At 45.7% G+C, this 24,452-nt stretch overlaps 2 protein-coding genes across 3 annotated transcripts in view; one reads left to right on the forward strand and one right to left on the reverse strand.

Annotated features, from left to right (window-relative positions):
- plekhh3 (pleckstrin homology, MyTH4 and FERM domain containing H3) overlaps nucleotides 1–15,186 on the forward strand; it is a 31,869-nt gene extending 16,683 nt beyond the window's left edge. The window contains exons 4-13 of one of the 2 annotated variants that reach the window (XM_076753574.1): nucleotides 2,027–2,209; nucleotides 3,528–3,685; nucleotides 6,113–6,236; nucleotides 6,823–7,120; nucleotides 9,083–9,290; nucleotides 9,481–9,608; nucleotides 10,239–10,359; nucleotides 10,798–11,286; nucleotides 11,419–11,610; nucleotides 12,829–15,186. In XM_076753574.1, coding sequence (XP_076609689.1) covers nucleotides 2,027–2,209; nucleotides 3,528–3,685; nucleotides 6,113–6,236; nucleotides 6,823–7,120; nucleotides 9,083–9,290; nucleotides 9,481–9,608; nucleotides 10,239–10,359; nucleotides 10,798–11,286; nucleotides 11,419–11,610; nucleotides 12,829–12,999 — 2,072 coding nt within the window. In that variant the 3' untranslated portion in view covers nucleotides 13,000–15,186. Of the gene's footprint in view, nucleotides 1–2,026; nucleotides 2,210–3,527; nucleotides 3,686–6,112; nucleotides 6,237–6,822; nucleotides 7,121–9,082; nucleotides 9,291–9,480; nucleotides 9,618–10,238; nucleotides 10,360–10,797; nucleotides 11,287–11,418; nucleotides 11,611–12,828 lie in introns of both variants that reach the window. The other variant, XM_076753573.1, reaches the window with a different exon arrangement.
- Nucleotides 15,187–15,609: 423 nt separating this feature from the next.
- Nucleotides 15,610–22,945, reverse strand: tubg1 (tubulin, gamma 1). Its single transcript, XM_076753449.1, has 11 exons — nucleotides 22,763–22,945; nucleotides 22,238–22,350; nucleotides 21,832–21,999; nucleotides 21,657–21,725; nucleotides 20,395–20,474; nucleotides 20,182–20,308; nucleotides 18,915–19,001; nucleotides 17,908–18,057; nucleotides 17,577–17,729; nucleotides 17,328–17,489; nucleotides 15,610–16,800 (listed from the first exon to the last, which is right to left on the reverse strand). Exons 1-11 carry the CDS (start codon nucleotides 22,809–22,811, stop codon nucleotides 16,603–16,605), a joined length of 1,356 nt encoding a protein of 451 aa, XP_076609564.1. The 5' UTR covers nucleotides 22,812–22,945; the 3' UTR covers nucleotides 15,610–16,602.
- Nucleotides 22,946–24,452: the final 1,507 nt, after the last annotated feature.

Raw genomic sequence — 24,452 nt, forward strand, 5'->3', positions numbered from 1 at the left:
ATTAAGGGTGAGCCGTGGCCCCCAGGGGAGACATTAGCAGGCCACAGAGATGGGATCCAGATGGGGGACCATGGGAGGGATATACAGAGGGTCCCGGGACTCTTTTCCCAGAAGGAGCAGCATCTGTGGGGCATCCCGTGTCTGTGACAGAGGCGTCAAGGTAGCAGGCATGCCCTTCTCTCCATGTCCCAGTCAGCTTGTCTGCCTCCCCCGTCCTACATCCAGTCTGTCAGCAAGCTCAGCCTGACTTACCTCATGGTTTTTATTTATCCGTTTCACGTTGGGTTTTGATGCTGGCCCCTCTGATGTGGTGTTAAGTACCTCCAGGGTTTTTGCTTTGGGCTATATTGGGTGGGTTTATGGCGGGTTCAGACCTGCCACTTATATCATAAAGAAGCATTCTCAAACAGGAAACATAGCCTGAGAGGCTGAGCCCTCGCCCCCCTCCTCTCTCTTTATTTTTATTTTGGAGTGGAAGTGAGGCAGTGGAAGCTTTGTACTGCCTGAGAAAACCACTTTGAGGCAAGGACAAAAACAGGGAGAGAGGAGAAACCGGGGAGATGAAAGTACACTGGAAGAGAGTGAGAGCACAACGGAGAAAGATGCCGGCGAAATGAGCGCTGGTTAACAGGTGGCACGCAGCTTGCTAACCACAGAGGAAGTTGTGATGCTGGTGTGGCGTCATTGCCGTTTTCACAGGGTAGGAGGCTGAAGGTACATTGCCTAATTGTTCCTTTAAAACCAATCTCAAAAATGCATGCACAAGCCATATGAACACACATGCACAGCCTCCCCGCAAGTGGCATACTGCCAGTGTATAGCTGTGCAGATGGTCCCACCCCGCCAAGTATCAGTCCAGGTGGCCCGTTACAACCCTCTGCCAGCCTCTCCATCAGCGCTCTGGTTGACCTATGACCCCCTGCCAGGACTCATCGATCCTCCTGTTTCTCCCCGGGCAGCATCTGTACAGAGCTCTGCCAAACTGCTTTATTTATCTGTTTTAAGGTTAAATATTTATCAGGAACGATTTGCATACATAGCTGAGGGGAGTGAAGAAGTTCAGTGCAGTTTGGCAACAGTGGATCTGCGCTATTGCAGTCTTTCCAAACCCTCAGGACTTTGGGAACACAACCGTCTTGCATAGTAGAGCCAGGCCTGGCAAGACCAATGGCCATGCCTGTGAGCTGGCTGAAGGCATGTCTACTTTACTCTCTTTGTGTCTCTGTCACACTGTTCCAGTACATCTCTCTCTCTCTCTCTGTCTCTCTCTCCCCCCCTTTTCTCACTCTGTCAACCTCTAAAGTGGTAATTATGTTGGCTGCATGCAGGCTTTAATGCCTATGCCATTAGCTGGCTGTATTTTTATCCCCTAGTATTTACCCCAACGAGGCAGTCACATACAGACTGCAGCAAACTTTATGGACAATTACATGCCTTGGGGATTATTCTTAGTGAAGACATGGTGGGGCAGCACTGGTGTAGTAGCTCCATGACTAGCCCACCTACCGTCCAGACCTTCGCAGTGAGAAGCTTGTCTCAGTGTGTAGCACTGATAGCATAAAATTGGTAACTAAGTACAGATAACGTCAAATTAAAAGACATTTACATTTTTCATGAAAACTTACTTGATGGCATAAAAAGTATATTTCTCAAAATAAAGTATTTTTTGGTGTCAATACCAAAACTAGGGTCTTGGCATGAGTATCAAAACATTTCAGTGCCCAGCTGCAAAAATATATGAGTGTCAACCCAAGATGACATGTTCAGATATCTGGTTTTATCCAACCAACAGTCCAAAGTCTAAATATATTTGGTTTATCATAATTTAAGAAAAGAAAAAGCAGCAGACATAACATTTGAGAATTTGAAGCCATCAAATGTTGCCCATTTTTGCTTTAAAGATTACTTTAACTATAAAATCTATTATCAAAATAGTTGTAAGTTAACTTTTTGTTGTTTGACTAACTCAGTTATTTCATTTTGAAGTTGACTTGTCATGTAACGCGTGTGTGTATCCGATTTAAAGGGTGGCTGTTGCGGGAGGTGCGAGGCAACTGGATCAAGCAGCGTCGGTACTGGTTCGTGCTGAGCCAGGACTCCCTCGACTACTACAGCGGACCAGAGAAAGGAGCCCGCAGACTGGGCACGCTGGTCCTCACCAACCTCTGCTCTGTCATCTGGCCAGACAAGCAGACATATAAGGAGACGGGTGAGGGGCACACAGACAGCCTGATGCATAGCTGACTCATGCTTATGTACACTGACCCGTAATCTCTGCAGGGTCCAGTAAGACCTGTGTAAATTCCCTATGCGGTGTAGTGATGATAGACATTTTGTAAAATTCCTAGGAAGTTGTTCTGGGTTTTTTGATATGCAAGTGACGTCTTGTGGTCCCCTTTCCCTTCCCATGAGTGCCGTAATTCTGAGTAAGTTTGGGAAGCCCCGGCTGTGTTTGGTCCAGAACGGCTCAAGGTTGGTCTAGAAACCTCACATTTGAGTAGTCAGCAGGGGCATCTCCCTTCTCTTTGTGGGATGAAAGAAAACAAAAGCCTTAGAGAAACGGGAAGAGACACAGGGATGACTTGTCCTTTTCAAGTCTGTGTTTTACTCAGACATATTGCCCTCGGTCCACATCTGTCTGCCTGTCCACCAATGGAGGCGATTATGTCCTGGTGACTTCACCAAACCACTTACAATATCCAAACCATTGTATGAACCCAAACATAGTTCTCACTAACTCAGTATGTCAGGGGACTTTTCTGGACAGAAGTGCGTTTTCAACAGCAGCTTTGTCATAGGCTCTATTGGCTGTTTCACTACTGAGCTGACTTTGTGCTCCTCCCAAGCCACTCAGAAGTATGTCACATAAGAGTTGCATGAAATATTTACTTCCTCTGTGTTTTTTATGGTTGTTACCATGAAATTTTAGTTCCTTTTTAAGGGCTCAACCTTTGACATCATTGAATCTTTAGAGCAGAGTTAACATAACGGAACCAAACATTTTCAAAGTGGACAATGGCAGTGCCGCCATGTCATAATCTCAGTTGTAAAACCTCTTAATTTTTGGGTTTGTACTTCATCAAGAGCCTAAACAAAGAAGGATGTGGTGCCAAGTCACGTAGCAGGAAAGCCTGATAACAGCCACAGGGCTGCAGATCAGGCCAGGCTGCCTGGGGTACGTCTAATACTTCCTCTGCGCAAGGAGGAAACGCGCCTTTTTTCACTTTTATTGCAGGTCGTCCAAGAGGAGACTCACTGAGGGGTTTAGCACTTGTGTCCCAATTCATCTGCAGAATGAGTGTTCTTGTTTGGTTTTGGCGTGGTTCCTCTCAGGCTGACCTTTGATCCTCAGTGAAACTGAGAGAGGAAGTCACGGAGGCAGAGTCACGCCAGATATGCAGGGTGTCCCGTGCAGAGAGCATTTCACTCTTCTCTTCCCTATTTGCTTAAATTACACTGTCATATGAGGCACAGTTTGAATTTTAGGTGCCAGTCATTTAAAATGTTTTTCTGTGTGTTTCTCTCAGGCTACTGGAGCATCACAGTGTACGGGCGAAAGCACTGCTACAAGCTGTACACCAAGCACTTCAACGAGGCTGTGCACTGGGCATGTGCCATCCAGAAGATCATTGATACCAAAGCACCAGTGGAAACGCCAACACAGCTCCTGATTCGAGACATTGAGGTGGGTCACACAACACACGCACAAAATCATATACACACAGTTGCTGTTGCCCCCCCGAAGGAGGTAATTTCATGATAAAGATATTTCCAGTTACCGAGTGCTCTGAAAATTTGGATTGGATTTTGAAAGGATGCCTTTTGCTTCACCTTCTCATGTGGAAGGAGACCGAAGTGCATTTATAAGGGACAGCCATATTTTTAGACCAGGGGTTGCTAGAGAGCACAGCGTGCTGGAATCTCATTGAGCAGACAGATGACTCGTCTTGCATCAGTCTGCCCCTGGGGTGACGAGAGGGGCAGTTTTGGCAGAGGGGGTGGAGGAGGGCTTGGTGTGAAGCAGCAGAGACAGATAAGCAGTCCTTTCTCGGCCTCCTGTGTCTGTAATCTCCCAACGAGAGTCTCTAATCTCAAAGAAAGTGGTTAATCTGCTGGCCTCCGTCTGCCCCTGTCTGCTTCGCCAGGAGGGGCCAAGTTTATATTCTGGAGGAACAGAGGGGGCCTGCTTTTAAAGTAGTCCACATTCATTGTTTTGCTTTTTCCTCTTTAAGACTTGTCCTCAGTTTTTCTCTCTTGCACTCCTGTTCTATCTTTTTGCTTTCTCTTTTCCTCACCTTTGCACACAGACACACTTTCTCAAATAGGCGAGGTGTTTTCCCTCTTGAGTGTGAGATTAGGACTGCTGCTGCAAAAATCAAAGAGAGAATGAACAGAAGAGGCTTTGTGTGAACAGGCCAGCTCGCTTATCTTTAAAGCATAGATTCATGTTCCAGCCGCAGACACAAGGGAGAGCGGGGATTGCAGCTCTAGCCTTGGACCTACAACCAGAGGCCATGTGTGAAAGAGAGAAAAATGGAGGGAAGATCTGAAGAAGAGATTAGATGGGTGAACTGCTGTATCTCAAATCTGCCACACATTACAGATAATTCTGGTTTATTACCCCTTGGATCAGATTATCATTTCTGTCTGTAATAACACTGTGTTTACCAAGTGAGTGTAAGTAGTGAAATCTTGATGGAGCAAGAAGTACAAGCAATCACAGAATCTTACAAGTCAAACTTATTTGGAAGAGAAAATGAAAGCAAATTGTAAAATTATTACTTAAACTGTCCATTGTAAACATCCATCACAGTGAACACACACCTCCTCCTCCTCCTGACCTACTATACTTACAGTAGTTGCGCAAATGCATCTTTTTTGTGCTCTGTGGGATTATTAGTTATGTTTCGAGTGCACTCAGTTTTAGTTTTATGTCCAAACAAAGTGGTTCAGATAATCTAGCTAAAATCCTGAATGTTTTTTCTCATATAGCTGCTTGTGTTTGTTTAATCTGTAGACAAATGAAATGTAAAAATGACGACTCACCATTTTATGGAAGTTTATTTCTTGGCCAAGATCAGTTGCAAGGCAGCCAACAGAGACTTCAGGAAGTTAGCCAAGAAATAGTCTTGTACATAACCTCTGTTAAACAGCAAATTGTTGTTTTTCTGTTTTTTAATTAGTGAGCTTTGAATGTCTGGTAGGCAGATATTGTGACCTTTGGACAGAGCCAGGCGAGCTGTTTCCCTGTTTCCAGTCTTTGTGGTAGCATTAAGATAAGTTAGCCGGCTGTAGCTGCATATCCACTATGCTGACTCTAGAGTGGCGTTAGTCATCACAATCATCACTCATCTGGCTTTTGGCAAGAAAGAAAAGAGTATTCTCCAAAACGTTAAACTACTGCATGTGTTAGGGGAAGACCAAAGGGAGTAAGAGACAGTCTGCGGACCTAACCCTGTATGTGAAGCAAGTGAACGTTATGGATGCTGGATGTTGTGCTGTATCCCGCTGCACATGGTCCACAGAGCAGCATCTCATTGCCACATTTCAAACAGACAAGCCTGTCACCAGTGTGCACCAAACACTTCAGAAGAATGTGTCAACTTTGCCCCACTAAGGAGGGGTGAAAGCGGGCTTGTCTTGTAGCCAGAGGGGGAAGCTGGGTTGGGGGGGGTTGCAGAGGCAGGAGAGAGCCAGAGCAGTGGCAACGTTACTAATGAGCAACAGGTGCTGGAGGGCAGTAGCATGGAAGCCATCTGTACCGCTGGAAGGCATCTTTGCACATAGGCAGCGAAAGACACAAACACTCGCACACTAAACTCGTTGACACCAGTGGATAAAATATAACGTGTCAGTCATGCTTGTGTGGTTTGCTGGGTCATCACTTGACCTTCCCGCTGCTTTGAAAGTTGCCAGAACTGAATAATGACCCTGGTCAAATCGACCCCGGTCACCCCTGACAGGCAAACAGACACACTCAATCAACCTTTCAATGACTTGCTTCCAAGTTGGCTGCAGACATATTGAAGACACATGAAAGTTCGCTCTTTACTGTGTCTACTGATGTTATCGTCACAATTGTTTTGTTTTTTTTTCCACTTGTGCTCTTCAGGAGAATAAGTTCCACCCCGAGGTCGTGGAGCACATCTACCAGCACAATCCCATCCTGAAGTACACCCAGGGCCCCCTGTATGCTCCTCTGCTGCCCTTCCCCTACGGCAGCCTGGAGCACACATGTAAGTAGTTAACATGTACACGTCACAAGTTGCAGGTAAAAATAATAATAATGGTAAACATAATTTGTACAGGCTATAAAGTCCTTGAAATTCAGATCATCTGAAACTATCATATGTGCAGATCTCAGTGCTGATGGCTGAGTCTTTCCTCTTGAAGCTCGTATATAACATTCCTGATGATGTATGCTACGCTATCTAATGAAAGTGACCACCCAAGCCTGTGTGTATGTACAGTTCACGACCATTTTCCGTAACTACTGTTGCAGGGCTTTATTGCTAATTGGAAAGGAGAAGTGTAATCTCCGTGATTACTCTGCTGTTTGAATTGCTCAGAGGCAGCACTTAGCACAGTGCAACAGGTCACTAAAAGAAGGACCTTTCTTGGCTTGGCTGTTAAATTAAAGCAAGTGCAAACAGGGGAACAAAGAGCTAAAAAAACGACAGTAAGAACAATATATCGAATGCATTTTTGAATTACAGCTTAAATGTCAATAAGAAAGATAAGAAAATCTTAGCATCATACAGATGATCCTGAAAACAAAAAGAATGTAAAATTATAATGCAGTATTGCTCCTCCTCTGTTCAGACCACAGTGGGAAAGGCTACGGCTCGGTGCGTGAGGAGGCCGTGAAGCTCTTCAACTGCCTGCAGCAGCTGGAGTCGGCGCGGGAGCCGGTTCCCATCATCCAGGGCGTGCTGCAGACCTGCTTGGACCTACGGCCCCTCCGCGACGAGGTCTACTGCCAGCTCGTCAAGCAGACCAGCTACACACCTGCCCCGTACACCGCCGCACACCTCCGTTACTGGCAGCTTCTCACCTGCATGAGCTGCACCTTCCTGCCTGGGCCCACCGTGCTCAAGTACCTGCGCTTCCACCTCAAGCGGTGAGTTGCAAACGAAGGGTTGAAGAGGTGATACGGTTGAAATTAATGTTTTTAAGTGTAAAATTTGGTTAGATTATTCATATTGAATTTTGCAAAAATAAATCCTGCAGACTTAAGAAAGCTGTTTACATCATCTCCTACTTGTAATTACAAATGGAAAATGTTTTTTTTTTTTTTCAACTTGTTTCTGCTCACTCTGATTTATCCCAATGGGAAACATGACTCATGGAAGATGGCGGAAAACACAGCAAATCTATCTATGTTAACAGTTTAATACTGTAATAATGTAATACAAAACCATGATTGTTAGTTGGCAGTAATATTGCAGTGTCTATTTTATATTCATGAAGATGCCATCCCGGTCCCATAAGAATGGAGCATCAGACCAGGCGTCAGGTGTCGGTTATGAGGGAGTGTGTGAGGGAGAACAGGTTGAATGCTGGACGGTGAAGGTGAACCAGGAGTGTGTGCAGTAGCAGGGACAACATCAGGTCTAGACAGTGGACAGAAAGCAGGCGCCAGCACCGTTGACCACCAGTTTAGATATAGTAGCGTGATATGCCTTCACATTGTTAGCGTGTTCCCCCAGACAGATCCAGTGTTTTAAGGCTGGATTTGCAGGTCTGAATTAGCCCCTCTGTCAAGCATGCTAATCTAAGTTATTAGCAGTGCTAATCTCCTGCTCTAGATTTTCTCTCTAACGCCATGCCATCAAACCGCTACAGTTTTCTATCTATATGTCTGTGCTGGGAATCACCCCCTAGCTAATGGAACAGTTGCATGCAACGGCGATTCATAATAACGCTGTGGAACTCGCTGGCTGTGTGTTTTGATATGTCTTGCCGCCACTCTCACGCACTCTCTCACTCTGTGGATCAGTGCTGAGGCTGCAGCTGGGCAGAGCTAAGACTGGAGCTGGGCAGTGGGCCCAGAAACCCTCCTCCACTCCCCCAGTGCCCTGAGAAACCCCCGGGGAATGTCTGCTGTCAGAGAGAATAGGCCAGGAGAAAGAAAGCAGCAGCAGAGGAGGAGGAGGGGGCAACGAAGGAGGAAAGAGCAGAGAGGGGTGAAGAGAGGAGAGTATAGGATGGATCACACAGACTTAGTGGAACATTCCTAATTATGTTTCAGCAGGACAAATCCCACCCTGTGGCCATATAGTTATGAGAGAGTGAGACATCGGAGGGAATGAGAGGGCCTCTCTCCGTCTGGCAGAATGTTTGAGGCCCTCTTGTTCGCCTCTCTCTGTCCTCTGTTTTGTGTATTTTGGGACGAACATCTCAGTATAATTGTTTCCTTCCTATTTTTCCCTCTGTGTTTACACAGGGCTGAGCTCATAACTCCATCAGGTTGTATTTCACACCTTTCACACTCCGCCGTGTGGAGTGTGTGAGACTTGAAGCTCCAGTTGGAGTGTTGTCTGCTGCCTTTGTGCCCCCCCTTCTAGAACAACAGCTGACACACACACACACACACACACACACACTCACACTCACCTACCACTCCTGGACGCTCCGCTGGGAGGAAGTGGCAGGTCACTCCGATTCACAGGAGCGGAAACACCTTTTCCTGTTTCGTGCACTACCCAAAGTCAAACATGTTTTCTTTGCCGTTTTCCTTTTCTTTGAAGGATTGAGGGATGTTGAGCCTTTTAAGTCCCTAAGAGCTAAAGTGAGAACATTTGTCATTCCTCGCCTCATTGACTTTCGAGCATTGCCAGCCCAATGAAAATAAAGACCTTGGTTGAATCAAAAGGGTGACGCAAAGTCCATAATCATAACATAACACTTTTCAGACTTTGAGTCACTGTTAACATCAGGAGCATTAACAACTTCTCCCTTTTACGTATTGAACATTTTCATTTTGCTGGCAAACACATAGCGATTCTAATTGTGCTTGCACACGCAGGCACACTCGTCGCGTATCCACCCATCTCACTCTCACTCTCACTCTTTCTTGCAGGATCCAGAGCCAGAGCCCTGAGTCTGAGATGGATAACTATGCGTCATTCATCAGCGAAGCTCTGGAGAAGACCAAGTGTCGGGAGTGCGTGCCATCCTGGGAGGAGATCCAGATGCTGATGAGCCGACAGGAGATGCTGTGCACGGTGCACTATCCTGGCCCCGGATCCTGCCAGCTCTACATCAGCTCACACACTACAGCCAATGAGGTTTGGGCTCATTTGTGCTTCGTAGCACAACTTTTCTCAATCTTTCAGCTCGTCACATGTTCCTGTTCTAACCTAAATCTGGAGTCTACTGATATTACTAAGCCGTGATGATCGCAGGGATCTTAATTTTTCCTAAACTGTTTGTGCGTCCGTCTGCCTTTTCAACCCACGTCCCCTTTCCCCTCGCCAGGTGGTTCGAAGGATGCAGGAGAAGCTCAGCCTACAAGAGAGCAAAAACACGTTTGCACTGTACGAGCAGAATGCACTGTGGGAGCAGCCGGTAACGGGCAGCGCTCTGATCGCCGACATCTTGACCAGGTTTGAAAAGTAAATGTCAGTCTTCGCCCTGTAAAACAGAGCAGACAGACACCATGAGGAAGTCAGACACAATAAAAGCAAGCAGGCAGACGCACTATCAACACCTCGTCTAAGTCTGGCAGGAATCTGAGCTATTTGTCACTCGTTAGATGAATGTGAGCAGAGCGGCAGATCGTATATTTATCTTCACTAGTTCGACTCCCATGCTGAACGTTATCCAGTAACCTTGATAACTGGTGACCTTGTCTGGTCTTGTTGGTCAAACATGACACCCTGCTGGGAAACTGGACTTGTGTCACTATTTCTGTCAGCAACGCCGGCCAAGGTGAGGCTGATGTCATTTGGTTGTACAAGTCTCGAATGGAACGATAAGGCATCCGACTGGAATAAAAGAGATCTGTGTTTCTTTTAACAAGCGTGGGCGTCCATGCCCTCACAGTGCTGAGTGACAGGGTAAACATGAAACTCAGCAAACTGCCAAGTCACCAGACGACAATATGACACATTGAGGAGGCCATAGCTCGTAACATTTTAACATCTAGGCTTGAGATTCGTGCTGTACCATTCGTATATTAGTATCTTTGCTCTCCGTCCCAGCTTTCTAACCCTTTCTGTGCCTCTTCTGTGCAGCTTTTCCACCAGAGATTCAGAATCGAAATCCCAATGGAGGCTGTGTTTCAAGCTCTACTGCCTGTTGGATGCTGACAGCATATCAGTGGACAGCATTGAGTATCTTCTCCTCTTTGAGCAGGTAATGGGGCAGAACATAGCTTCTCAAAGGGCAGAGTCCTCCTTTGAGAGTGTCCTTGGTATGAGTGGCCGTTTCATTGCCGATAATAAGATATAATTCATTGTCCTGCGGTGATTCATTCCTCGTATTTCATTGGATTATTGTTTTTACTTAACAATCATTAATGTCTTACATGCAGTGATTGCAATAAAACACAGTGCATAAAAAGCATGACTAAGAGCACTGGCTGCAGTGCAGAGAGGGCAAAAGGCAGCCAGCACTGGCTTCATTAGAACATTTTTCCTGAGGACTCCCATAAAAGAGTTATGGGACAAAATAAAACAGGGTGGGGTAGAAGGGATTGATGGCAGGAATGAGGCTGTTACTGACAAATTGTACCTTCGTTTCCTCCTGTTCGGTCTCTCCCTGTTTGTCCTGGATTTGGCCTTTGCGCTGCAGTGCCATGAGATGGTGGTGCGTGGCCAGCTGCCAGCCTGTGAAGAGGACCTGCAGGCCTTAGCTGCACTGAGGCTTCAGTGTCTGATGGGTGACTTCAGCACGCATGCCCCCTGCCCGCCTCTGGATGAGCTTTTCCCAGGTCACATGCTAGAAGCCCGAGTCCTCATGTCCCTCTCTGCACCCCAAGCCCTCCCTCCCTGTCAGGTGGCGGCCCAGGGCTGCCCCGCGACGCAGCGCTTCCCCTCGGGCCTCCTGGCGGGGACGCTGTGGAGCCACACAGCTACAGCAGCGCACAAGCAAAAGGTGGAGCAGGACATGCGCCTGCGGAGCCGGTTGAAGGAGGAGGCAGCGGCCGTCATGGGATCCATCTTGGAGCGTTGGAAAGGTCTGGCCGGCTACAGCCGCAGGGACAGTATGGCTGCCTACCTCACAATTGCACGCCAGTGGTCGGGCTTTGGATGCACTCTTTATGAAGTGGACTTTTATATTGTGAGTATTGTGAACTCACCCTTTAGTTTTGTTGTTAGACTTAAAGGCTTGCACCCTCACTGCTTAAGTCATTTGGACTCAAGGGGTGCCTGTGAGCTGTTCTGACATCTGTTTGCCTCTTCCTCCCTCCAGAGTTCAACAGGAAGTTTTTCCCAGAAGTTGTGGTTGGGTGTAGCTGCCACATCAGTGTCTCTGTATCGGCAGGGAGAGGCAGAGGCCCTGGAGTCCTTCCCGTATGGCCAGATCTGCTCCTACGGCGTATCTGACAGCAACACCTTCAAGATCACAGCTGGGGATCGGGATCTGCTGTTTGAAACCACCAAGGTACAGTGGTTAGCGTGGTTAGCATGTACAGGCTGAGGGTTAAAGGAAGTAAACGCTCTCATTACTGGAGCTGTTTCTCCTCCCAGCTCAGACACAGTCTATCTTCACTGTAGTCAGGATTCAGTGGTGTACAGCGCAGGGCCAAGAGGCCTTATCACCAGGCAGTGTTCTGCAGAGTAAGTGAAAGAAGCACGCTGTCTGCTCATGATACCCCCCTCCCTCCAGCACTCTGACCCACTTTTAAAAACACTCATTAATTTGGTCTAAATAGAGAGCACACAACCTGCCCCTGCTCTCCAACCGATGCTAACCACCAAAAGCCTAACTTCCTGGCATTAAATGGCAACTGGGGGTGAGTTTTATTGCAGTGGTTAGATTAAAATATTAGGCAACGTTTCTCAGAAACATGGATGTTCTTCCAAACAGACATTTTTTTTGTCAGTAGAGAACAAATCTTGCCTTTCACTGGGTAGATTTGCTTGCATCTTCCCACACGGAACAAAAAATCCCTCTGTGATCTCTCACGGGGCACAAAAGTGGCTTTTATTTATTTATTGGACGCACAGGCGAATTGAAGTACAACCCAGAAAGGCTCCTTCTTTTATGAACTTAAGGCCTCATATTGCTCTGACATGAACATGCAGGGTTTTGAGCTACTGGGCAGGAAAATAAGGAGAGCGTTTTGCAGGGGGTGATTATGGGTTAGGCCTGGAGTTAAGGGTGAGGGCGAGATTAGCTGCTGATTCAAGGGTTACAGTTAAAGTTGAAGAGTAGGTGCAGGTTGGAGCTCTGTAGTCAGTGTTCTCAAACAACCTGTTTCGGCAAGCATTAGCAGCACTAGAGTAAGGGTAATGGTCACGGTGGCTCGCGGTGGTTTGGTGGTCATGTCCACCAAGGTCGGGGTAACAGAGAGACAGATGAACGAATGAACTCCTCCGCAGCGCCCTCCCTTTTTTCTGCAACAGCTGCTGAGCAAAATATGTCAAAGTGAGGAAATATCCACACACATGTAAGGCCTCTTTTTCTGATCGAGGCGTGTGTGTGTGTGTCTCCAGAATCTGCCAAACAGCATCATCCTCGGCTTCTGGAGGATCCAGTTTTTCTAGCAGCTGAATGACATCATCCCTCTCCACCCTCCTGTGACAGTGCCAGACAGACACTAAGACTGCCACCAATCTGACCTTTCTGTCTCTCTCTCCCTCTCTCTCTCTGTCACAGCTGACTGAGATCATGCAGCTGATGAATGCGTATTTCAGTGCCATCCGTCACCAGCGAGGGAAAGGGGAAGATGCAGACATCACCAAAGCGGAAAGCACAGAGGTGGGATTCCATCACCTGGCCTCCACACTGACGCCCACCCTCCTGGAGCTGCCCTCGCACCCAGTTTGAGTGGGACCCTCACCCAGACACCCCCAACCCCCACCGCCCTCCTCCACGTGGCCCCTGTGAGGCCCGGCCCCGGTCCTCAGGACACCACGCCTCCTCCACTGGGAACGGCACGGCAGCCAAAACAAAGAGAGCGCTGTTTTCACTCCCCATCCGTGAAAATAAACCCTTGCTGAGCTTTCCAGCTGAAGGAGCTGGCCGAAGGAGGAGGGAGGCGGGGTGGGGAAGGGAGGGGACGGGAAGGGAAGGGGTTCTGTTTTGCAAGTGAGGCCAGAAACCCACAGAAACCAATGCGGTTGCTGATGAGCTGTCACACACCCTCCACCCCATCCTGTCACGCAACCACCTCTGTTACCCTACATGGCAGCAGCCCCCACCTCAGCCCAACCCCCCCCCACCCCCCACCCCCTTGACAATGTGAGACATTGGCGTGAGCTGCATCAGGGAGAGATGGCATCAAAAGAGTTCGGACTTATGCTAACAATAAGCTGTGGTACTGTCCTCGTGAAGGTATGGCTCAGAGTGAAAACACTACTCTCTCTACGTGTGCCATATTTGTGCTGCTTTTCCTAGAAGGCAGCCGTCCCTCAAGCACTGCTGGAATAGTGTTGAGAACATTCAGTAACACACACACACACACACACACACCCCTGTCGTTGTCTCTCTCTCTTTCTCACACACACACACACTCATGCACGCACACTCGCTCTCTCATGTGCTCTTATGCTGACATGTTCACCAGAGATAGTCAGTTTTGATAAGGTCCCCGCCAGGCTTGCGTTACCTGGAACTGTTGACGCAGTGAGCCATGTGAACTTGGAACTGGAAACAGATGTTGAACTCTGTATCTAAGTCACTTCGGCTGCCATATAGACTCTTACTATGGGATTGTCTGTGTGTGTGTGGGTGGGTGGGTGTGTGCGTGCGTGCGTGCGTGTGCATGCGTGATCAAGAAAACCATTTCCTGGATGACATTCAGGATCTGAGTTAATTGTGTTTCACATAAACCAAAGGATTTTGGAGCTGTTTCTACAATGTTTCCACCAAATGCTCTCATGCGTCCTTTGTTGTGCTGCTTGTCTTGGCTGTAATCCTTGACACGAAACTTGGTTAACACTTGACTGATTAGATAATTTCGCTTATGTCAGTTATCACCCTAATGCAGCTCTACTCTGCTGAAAATAACAGGTGCTTCTCCGTTTGATTATTGTTATTTTCGTAATGTGTGCGTGTCTAAAGAAACTTAGAGTTCACACAAACCTCCCCAGTCTGTGTCATTTAAGAAGAGACACCGTATTGGCCAAGCAGATCCCAATCTGTCCCCTGCTGTTTAAACAGAAACCTTTTTAATCAGGCCATGGATGTTTTTGTAGTATTATTTATGCAAACTTTACTTTTTTTTTTTTTTACTGTTCTCTATGTCTTAAATGCAGACCCAGATGTGTTTTGATATAAGGCGAACCAGAAGCCATAAGTGCTTTTGGTTCTGCACCTTAAAGCAGTTCACATGTGTAAATCCTGTGTAGCTCCTCCATTGTGTCCACTGTTTGACTTTTCTTGTGAAGCCAAAGTTTTGCCAAGTCATGGGTTTGAGCATGGACCAAAGATGTGTTTTTTGTTTTTTTTTTTTAAATAAGCTTTTATAAGAAGAAATTATCCCAAAGCAGACAGATCCCCTGATTTATATTTGACTGTTGTCACATTTACCCATTTTTCTTAAAACTTGAATGTCAGACAAATATGAAGACATCCGGTTGTACACCTTATGTTAATGTAGTAGACCTTTAGGAATCCGAGACCATAGATAGGCTTTGTAAATATAAGTTTAGAGTACTGTCTGCTGCACAACCCCATGCAATAACCAGCCTCAAGACTTAAATCCTCTCACCATGAAAGGCCTTGACGAGTCATTGCACAGTCAGCCCCGTCTCCTGCTCAGAAGCAGGTCGTTGCTTTTTCTACTGCAGCTGCAGGCAGCTCCGAGCTACATGTATGAAAAGAAAAAAAAAAGAAAAATCAAACCGCGGATGTTGTTGCTTTGTATTAAGCTTGTTTGTATGCTGCATGGTACCTTTTTATGTAATGTGTGTATAGTTAATTGCACTATTGTTTGTTTTTAACTAACTTGAAAGTGCAATAAAGACTATAAATACTGTATGTAATTAATAAAAACAGCACCATTTTACCATATTTAGACTCTCGTACCGTTGTCCAGCCTCAGAGCTCATTTCCTTTGTTTCATTATCAGAAAATGGGCTTTCTTGTGCCTTGAGTAGTGAAGCCGTCTAAGACTATTGTTTTCAACCAGGCACATTTTATAAAAGTCTGAAGTTTGGCGCCAGCAGCAGAGCTGAGAGCCTGACCTCCCCCGAAGCTTTTCTGGTTAAAAACAATAGCTGGTTGAGCAAGCGTTGCTAAGTGCCTTTACGTTCCCCTGTGGTAATGAGCCTTAACCGAGTTAGATGAACGGCCACCAGGACACAGAAGCTGCAGGTGAGGAAAAAAAATGGGTGTTTTATCATTTTGGAGAAGGGTTTGACAAATGGGAAGTTAAACGGCCGTTATACAAAACCTACCAAGTGTACCTTCACATATCAAAAAGCAAATACAGAATAATAGAAAATGTGTTTATTCATCATTTGAAACAGGTCCAACAAGCAAAGCAACAAGAAACAGTATATTCCTTTGAGACAACACAGAGAACCAGCCATTCTCTAAAGGATATTTACAGGCATAGAGATGTTAGAACGAGGTGTCATCTGTGCAAACGGTTACTTTCTCTAGTGCAGGAGACAAATGCTGTTAAAATGTCAATGCGGTGTCTATGGCAGGTATTTTTACATCATTTTTGGCTCAAGCCCAACTTCAACTTCTAGCTGGCCATGTGAAGTGGAAACAAAGGAGCGACGTGTAGCAGACAGTAAAAAGCACCATGTCAGAAATGTCTGGGATCCAAGAGCCTGCATTAACCATCATGCAACACGCTGTCAATCCTCCTTCCATTATTCAAGGCCATCACGTCGGCGGCGGTGGACGATTTTACTGTAACTCAACTGCACAAGAACTAAAGTACTGTACTCAGTATAAAAATAGACCAAAACAAGGCAACAGGTTGTCTTCCACTGCTGAAAAAATAGGCTACAGAGGGGGACAGCTGAGTGTAGGAGAAAGGAAAAAAACAACAGACATTTATAGATCGTTTTGTACAAGACTTATTGATGTTTTCTGCGCAGCCTTGCAGGAAGTGCTGTTACTTTCACTTCACTGGACTATTAGGTAAGGATTGCTGTATTTAATCTCCAGGAAGTGACACAGACCAGGAAAACACTGTCATTTTACCTTTTGGTTAATATAACAGTGGGCGTTAACACTCATCCTTCAGTCTCTTTTCAGCTTTGAGGCACAAACACTGTACTATTACATGCTATAACAAGCCAATAAATATTTTTCTTAGAGAAGCAGCTATAGCCAAATAACTGTCAGTTTTGGAGCACCTGTATGTAGAAGAAAGTGTTTTGAAACAGGGGACATAAATTGGGTTAGATTAAACTAGCTAAGCATGTACGCTGACTGGTTTGAAGGTGAGATACAAGACAAAAAGTCCGGTCACTGTTCTTGTGTTCCCCAGGAAATATAGTCGGGCCGCGTGGCTGCGCTGTACTCGTCTACCAGCTGCTGGACCACTTCGCGAGAGTTGTCCAGCTCGTCAAAGTTGTCCTTGAATATGTCCTCTTTGCGGAACTGCTCCAGGAAGGCTTCGCGCTTACGCAGCTTGTCGTACTGCCGGCACGTCCGCTCGAACAGCTGTGGGGACGTCAAAACTAAATGTGACTCTCAGAAAAAGAACCTGAAAGTTGGAAACTTGCACGCTCTGTTTCAATTTCTCTGTTATGAGAAAGGAAACTGAAATCTATGACTTCACTTCCTCAGATGACTAATTTCCACTTAAATTTAACACCTGAATAACAAGAAAGAAAGCTCGACTTGGGTATTGAAATATGACTGTCTGCAAAGGCTTCCTCAGTTTTATCAGATTAATTAATTTCATGAGGATTTTCCCTCAACATCACAGCTCATGTTCTATTACCAGCAGAAGGGGGGAAAAAAAATCATCCACGGTTTCAAAGAATTGTCTCATTTGGGATGCTGATGACTCAAAACCTAATTTTTGTGTACTTTCCCTCAAACTGCTGCTGTGCTCCACTTTCGGATAATGCATATCCTCAAATATTGACTCGGAACAAACAGACACAGGTCTCTGCTGTATAAACACAGACTGGAGGAGAATGTGACTGAGCAGACTGAGGCGACTCTCAGAGAGCAGCACTTACAGAGGAGATACTGGTGTGGTTGGCCATCATCAGGCCGCTGACTCGGTGGGCCGAGGGCAGGTACGGGGACTTCCTGGACAAAGCCACCTGGATGCTGGCGGGACCCCAGGGGATGAAGCTGGCAAGTTTACGCTCCCGGATCCTTTGGAGGCTTTTGTGCACCTACAGCAGCGTCAGTCGAGACAAGTTTGAATACTCGCCAAACACGATAAGACAATTGGTAAGCAGAAAGACGCTCTGCGCTCGCACCTGTGTGGGGTCGACCTCTCCCTGGATGATGTTGAGGATGGCGATGTAGCAGTGGCTCGGCTGCCTCTCTCTTCCTGTGGACACCATCACGTTCTTGGGTTGCAGAAGCCTCCTCATCACATCCAGCACTGTGGTTTTCCTCACACTAGCAACCTGAGACACAGTGCGTTTACTGATTCAGAGTCAGCATTTTAGGGACACTGAACGTGAAGAAGACTTCAATCCACTGACGCTGGGTGAACATGAACACAAGCTGCACTGTTTCACCTGAGCAGACGACCTTCTCCCGACTGAAATTTTCACTTTATTTCACCCACTGGTCTGAACTCACCGACTGGTCCGTAGTAAGCGGTGTGTATCCAGTCATGAGGAAGTGGAGGCGGGGGGTGGGGATGAGGGACGCAATCAGGCCAATAAGGTCGTTGTTCATGTAGCCGGGGTAGCGCAGAGTGGTTGTGCTGGCAGACATGATGGTGGAAACCTGCATGCATGAAGGTTCAGTTAGACACAGAGCCTCATTTTAGATCTAGCCATCTTAAGTCAGGTGCACAAATAATGTAACTGTCCACGTCACAATTTACAGGACTGTGATGACCAATGACAGCTGTCACATGAGTCCTGACTCCAGGTGTCTCGCTGGCTCTGGCTATCTCATAGTGAATTTAACCGTCCCATCTTTGAGAGGGACGGTTAAAAAAAAGACTCTGCACACTGCGCTGAGCTCTCCATGCTGTTTGTTGACAAAGTATTATCTGGTTACGGGAGGTGTAGCAATGGTGCTCGGCTGAAAAGTGTGCAGATTCAACGCTGGCTCGCCAGCTGTCAGACTACCATGTCGTCATGAAACACAAACAGCAGGACATGAACTGGTGAGCAGAGTCTTCTGCTCTCTGTGCTGATTATTAAACTGGAAGCCTGTTCTCCACCTAGCTAACACTGACAGACTGTGGCTGTATGAGACAACCTGTATTTAGCATAATTACGACAGCCTTACAAGTGGCGCAGGTCTTCTATTAGTCTTGCTCAACTGTCTTGCGTATAAATTCCTAAATCAAAAATCTCTAAGTGTGGCTCCTGTCAAGCTAGATGACACATCGTGTCACCGGTGCGTGCAACCTTGCGTAACACTAAGAAAACTGAAATCCAGTTTGACGTGCAACTGACTCGCCAAACTCGTTTGTGAATCTTGTAATTTTTGTAGCGAGCGACGCGTGTCTCGCACCGTCTGTCTCGACATTTGGCCCTGCAGGAGTACAGTCAGCGAAAACCTGCTGACTGACGACCCGAGAAAACAACAGGAGGAGCTGAGGCTTTAGCTGAGTGATGCCTCTCACTCACCAGCTGATTGATCTGGGAGAACGAGGGATTCTGGATATGCAGCCTGTCTGTGGCGATGCGATTTAGAGCCGTGTTATCCAACACCACCTGATAAACAACACACACACAGACAGTTATTAGACAAATGAAGAGAAAACAGAAAAGAGGTTTCCTCCAGCATGACAACACAGTGAAAGTCAATACACAGGAAGAGTGCGAGGGCATCGGAGTCATGACGCACTCAAGGAACCTCTTAAGGAGCAGCACAGTGTGCTGTTGTTAGGAGGGCTGAACATAAAAGACACACTGTACAGCTGCAACAGGGGCACCAGTTCTTGGGCAGATTCTATTAGCCCTCTGGCTAATTTAATCAACATGAGGGCCTTGCGCAAGATCCTGGAGGAAGTAGGTATTATAGAGGAAACACCATTAGACTGTCAGAGCATCTCAGACTAATACAATCACCAATTTAAGACAGAGGTTTATTAAGTTCGATTTGCAATGCCTCGATGCTGGCACTGCAGTTTGCTCCTTTATTAGTCTGCTAAACAAGCACTGACGCGGCCTAAAAAGTGAGATTTTCAACAAAAGAGCCGACAGTATAAAGACGTTAAACTACGCGTTGCATAGTTTTACAAATTAGGCCAAAGTGTTGAGGATAAAGACGACTTTCAAAGCTTAACGCGAGACATCAGTTCATTTAAAACAAGTGACAACTGGGCAGTCCACACACACTTCGGGGGAGAAGTAACAATTTCTGTCTTCATATTTGTGATTATGAGTTTCCTTTAATCACTTAAAGACAACATTAAGCGCAGCCACAGCCGGGCCAGCGCAGTGTGGATTTCCGTTGACAAAACCCAGTCTGTCATGGCGCTGTGAGTGCAGGGTGTAACAGGCCTGTGAGACTTAATCAAATTTTATTCATGTACGAGTTCCACATCTCTTTGATGTCTGAACACAGTTTGACATGTGTTCTAGCATTGACTTGCTGCGTTTTGATCCCTGCCATTTACGTCAGAGCACATAAGGCCAAATTTATTTAACAGTCTGACATCACAGCACAATTTTATGGAACTTTGACTGATTGCTTTTTTAGTAAAAATGATTTTGTTTCCAGCTCGCTGATAGTGGAACAGTTTAGCTGCCATGTTGTATTTTGACTTGGGTTTGTACACGGGCCACAGTTACCAGCGGGGTCATTTTTATGCCATCTTGTGAGGTTGTTTAGAGCCACGGCTGCGTTGTGAGGATGAATCAACATGCGTTCACGAGTGCTGCTGCTCACCACGCAGTCTGCGTTCTGGGTGAGCCTCTTCAGCGTGAGCAGCGAGTTGTACGGCTGAACGACCACGTCACTCATCTCATCCTGGTTTGGGAAAACCGAGTAAGTCTGCACCAGCTTCTTTGGGTACCTGGAGATCAGAAAACACGACAACCGTTGAGTGAAAATGTTTGGCAAAGCAAAAGATCCCAACAAGCTGCATGTGTGTTTGTGGACCTGTCATTGAGCTTCTCCAGCAGATAGGATCCCAGTCCCGAGCCCGTCCCCCCAGCAATGGAATGACACAGGACAAATCCCTGCAAAGACAAAGGGTTACTTATTCCACGCAGCTCTAATTTAGAGCTGCAGCGTGTGCCACGTGTGTAAAAAGCTTACTGTAAACTCTACTGATGCAGAAAGCTGGATGTGTGTGGGTGAGCAAATGCCTCTCTTCCTAGGCAGTTATATAAATGGGATTGCAGCCCCACCTCACAAATAGGCTCCCTCACCCCCCAAGACAGCCCTGTAATACCTGCCTTCTACGCTCGCCCGGCTATTATCACCAGACATTCTACACGCCACACCCTGCCAACATACACATGCTCACGGCTCGGCCCACCTTCCTATCCAACGCACACATGAGTGCACACACTAAATAATAATGTGGGGTCATAATGTGAATGAGTTACAGAAATTGCAGACCTTAGAGGGGAAATGCGAGTGTTATTTCATGGGAGGCTGGTAGCTGAAAAAAGTTCACCGAAAGAAAGAGGCTAAAAATAATAGAGAAGCACGGCTGGGGCTTTGCTAGTCTTAAGATGACAGACACTGGCCCAATCAAGTCACTCATTTCTGGATGCTTTTTACCACAACAAAGATTCAAGAGCCTGACTGAAAGTCACACTGGAGGACAATCAAAGTATTCCCTGATAGTATTCAGACTGTGGATGGATTACTGATTGGGTCTAACAGCACAGGCTCAGAGGCCACCTGAGCTTCGCCTGCATTATGTCACTGAAAGAGGCACAAAAAAAAAAAAACACCAAAAGACCCAAAATGATCACAAAGAGACAAGAACAACCACAAAAAGACCACAAAGAGACCCAAAATGACTATGAGACACAAAGACATCAAAAAGATACACAAAACGACCACAAAAAGACAAAGTATGGTCGTTTTGTGTCTCTTTCAGTCTCAATCTGGTGAGGGGCTTTTATGTGTCTGTGTCCAGGGGCCTGCTGTCTCATAATTTAGATTTAATCTGACTTTAACTACAAACAGCTAATGTCTTTGACATTTTCTTGCATGTCTGAGGTTCAGGCTCCAGTTGCAAGCGGCTCTTGAGCAGCATGTGAGGGTAGGTTGATTACACTATGTAATATTTCTACGCACAGCAATATCACATTACTTTTAAATCTGTTTTTAAAATTCCACACAGCCACAGCCCCGATCACTCCCAGCCCCAGGGACAGTCGGTATGTGATAAATGGCACACTTGCCTCCAGACTGTCGCTGCCATCTGCCTCCCGGTCAATGATGTCAAAGATGTCTTCTTGGATTTTTTTGCCCTAGAGGAGGAAAAAAAGCGGGAGCAGAATTTTAGATGCATTACATTTTTTTTCTTTATCTGGTATTAAAGGCACGGGTTTAGAGAATGCAATTTTCTCTGATCACCTGCGAGTATCCACTGGCCCAGTTGTTCCCAGCGCCTCCACCGTGCTCGGAGAGGTAGATGTTCTCTGGGTTGTACAGGTTTGCGTAAGGAGAGTTGAGGATGGAGTGAATCACCCTGGGCTCCAGATCCAGGAGCACTGCCCGGGGGATGTAGTGCTCGTCATCAGCCTGTGGGGTTTTAAGAACAAGAGGGGGTTAGTTGGCTGCAGGTTGATGCAGGATCTGAGTTACTCCAGTTTACGCTACAACCACTCCACCTAGTGGCAGATAATGTTGTTGCACTTCAGCTACACACAAGCGTCACCCGATTAAGCCTGAACATGCATTGTAAATATCATGTGCTGAAAATATTGGCCTTTTGCAGCTCATGGAGTGAGAGAAGCAGTGAAGTGAAGCAGCCAGTTACCTGATAGAAGAACACATCCTTTCTGTCGGTCCCTTCAGTGGCAAACTCCTCTACGATCCCCTCTGGACTGATGCCGTGCTCCGCACACAGCTGCTTCCAAAACTCAAAACCGACTGCAAACAGAGAGGAGCGGGTGAGCAAAACGTTCACGTTAGGTCGGGTTAATCAGCCGTGTGTGACATTACAAGCTCAGCGTTATTAAACAAACAGTAAACACGTCAACTACGATACACAGCAGCGTTATCTGAATGACAGGACACGGGTAACGTTAGCTAACGTTAATTTCTATTAGGCTGCATATGCTATGTTGGGACCACAACAGTCACAAGTCAGCTAAGCTAACCTAACCTGTCGCTGTTTGCTGTATTTTAACTACATTTGATAGTAGCACTTAGCTAACGTCGTAGCACAGCAGTAAGCTTGACAGACCATCTTAGCTAGCTAACTTAATGTTGCCAATCGTTTTAAGGGTTCCGTATGAGCAGAGGGACAGCACTGTCAACAATAACTTCGTCTTTCACATACTTTGATTTCCACACTGTCCAAGCTGAAGCGTTATAATTTCCCGCGGCATGTTCACGCTTTTCAGTTGCTCCTTATTTAGCTAGCCCGCTAGCTGCTTGCTAGCTAAATAATAGAAGAAAAGTAGTCAGCTGCTCAAACCGCCTCTCCACCAGCCCGCTCCTTCCCGCTTGGTACTGATGTGACGCTCAAGCAGACTTTTTCTTCTTTTTATTGACGGATATGCAAACCGACATAACAGGTCTATACCGCCACCTAGTGTATCGGAGTGAGTCGAGTCATAAGGCAGACTAAACGACACATTCAAAGAAGAAAAATCCTGGCGACATGAATTCCTCTCTTCTGCAAGCGACAATCACACGGATACCCCAATGCAGACATCCCTTCTCTAGTTTAAGTTTGCTGTCAACCGTTATTTCAAAGTCTTTATTTTGAATATCGTCAACGCCGGAAGTCTTAGTATGCTATTAGTTTTGACTTGACATTCACTGGGCTGATGCTGTCCGATCATGAGCCACCCAGCGGTCACAATGAGTAACTACATGTATGTCAACAATTTGAAAGTTTTATTATTATTATTATTATTATTATTATTATTATTATTATTATTATTATTATTATTAGATATGAACGTTTTATTTTCAATGTGTACCTAGATATTTACCAGAGTGTCTGCCTCAATACAAAAAGAGGTTTGTTACTATGTTAATGACTGCAATTTGTAATACAAGTATGATCATTCAGAATGGAAAAATAAATAAAAGCAGTCAATCAATAGTAATGATCATATAAGACAGCATATTATTTAATAAAAGGGACCAGATTTGGAGGGAGCTGAATAGTTTTATGTTCTGCTGTTTTTCTGCTTTGATTGCGACATACATTGACAAATGCTGTTTCTACAGAAAGGTAATTTTTTTCTAAGGGTATATTGATTTTTATGTTGTTTAGAGTCTAAACAACAAAAAAATCATGAACATATCGCCCGTGCAGTATTTGTAGTTAAGAGTTTCTTGCCCTCTAGTGGTCACAATCAGGCATTACAATTGAAATCCCATTAGTCAAGTCAGACGGAATAGCATGTTCTTTTTGTTCCGGTTAAGTCTTTAAAAATAAAACGTTATAATACGATATGGTTATACACTGTGACCACCAGAGGGCACTGTAGATATATTCAAAAAAATACTCGTAACATCAACTCTCTCTTAACTTTAAGTCAGTTACCAAACCGAAAGGACGACGTACTCTGTCCGGTGAACATTCTCTATCTTATACGTGTGCAATCATTTCAAATAAGACACTAACGATCTTTCAATGAAAGTCCTTGTGTAGTCAGTGCTCTGTTGCATTTAATGACTGGTGTTTCTAATTTTCATTTGAACGTGTCAGATTTAGGATACATAAAAAGTAACGTATCACTCTCTTATTACACATAAACCAACGATACATCAAATTGGAAAAGGACGGAACTTTCAAACAAAAATATATGTATAGTTTTCAATTTTATTTGTTTCGTGCAAAACCATACAAAACCATGGAGGATAAACAACAAACAACAACAAAAAACTGCAAGAAAATTGAAACGTAAGTATTTAAATCTAAAAGAGGAAGTGAATGGGTCAAGGTCCCGTTGGCTTGCTGATTTGTTTGTCAATGTGGTTTTAAAGTAAATAAAATAAATGATTCCTATTCC

This window comes from Chaetodon auriga, chromosome 16 (assembly GCF_051107435.1).
Source record: "Chaetodon auriga isolate fChaAug3 chromosome 16, fChaAug3.hap1, whole genome shotgun sequence".
Classification (NCBI taxonomy): Eukaryota; Metazoa; Chordata; class Actinopteri; order Chaetodontiformes; family Chaetodontidae; genus Chaetodon; species Chaetodon auriga.

Excerpts from the sequence above, each read along its gene's own strand:
- tubg1 (XM_076753449.1), bottom strand. The coding sequence starts at position 22,811 with ATGCCGCGGGAAATTATAACGCTTCAGCTTGGACAGTGTGGAAATCAA. Across the intron at positions 19,002-20,181 it reads CCCAGAACGCAGACTGCGTG|GTGGTGTTGGATAACACGGC; the intron begins GTGAGCAGCAGC and ends GTTGTTTATCAG. Across the intron at positions 16,801-17,327 it reads ACCACACCAGTATCTCCTCT|CTGTTCGAGCGGACGTGCCG; the intron begins GTAAGTGCTGCT and ends ACGTCCCCACAG.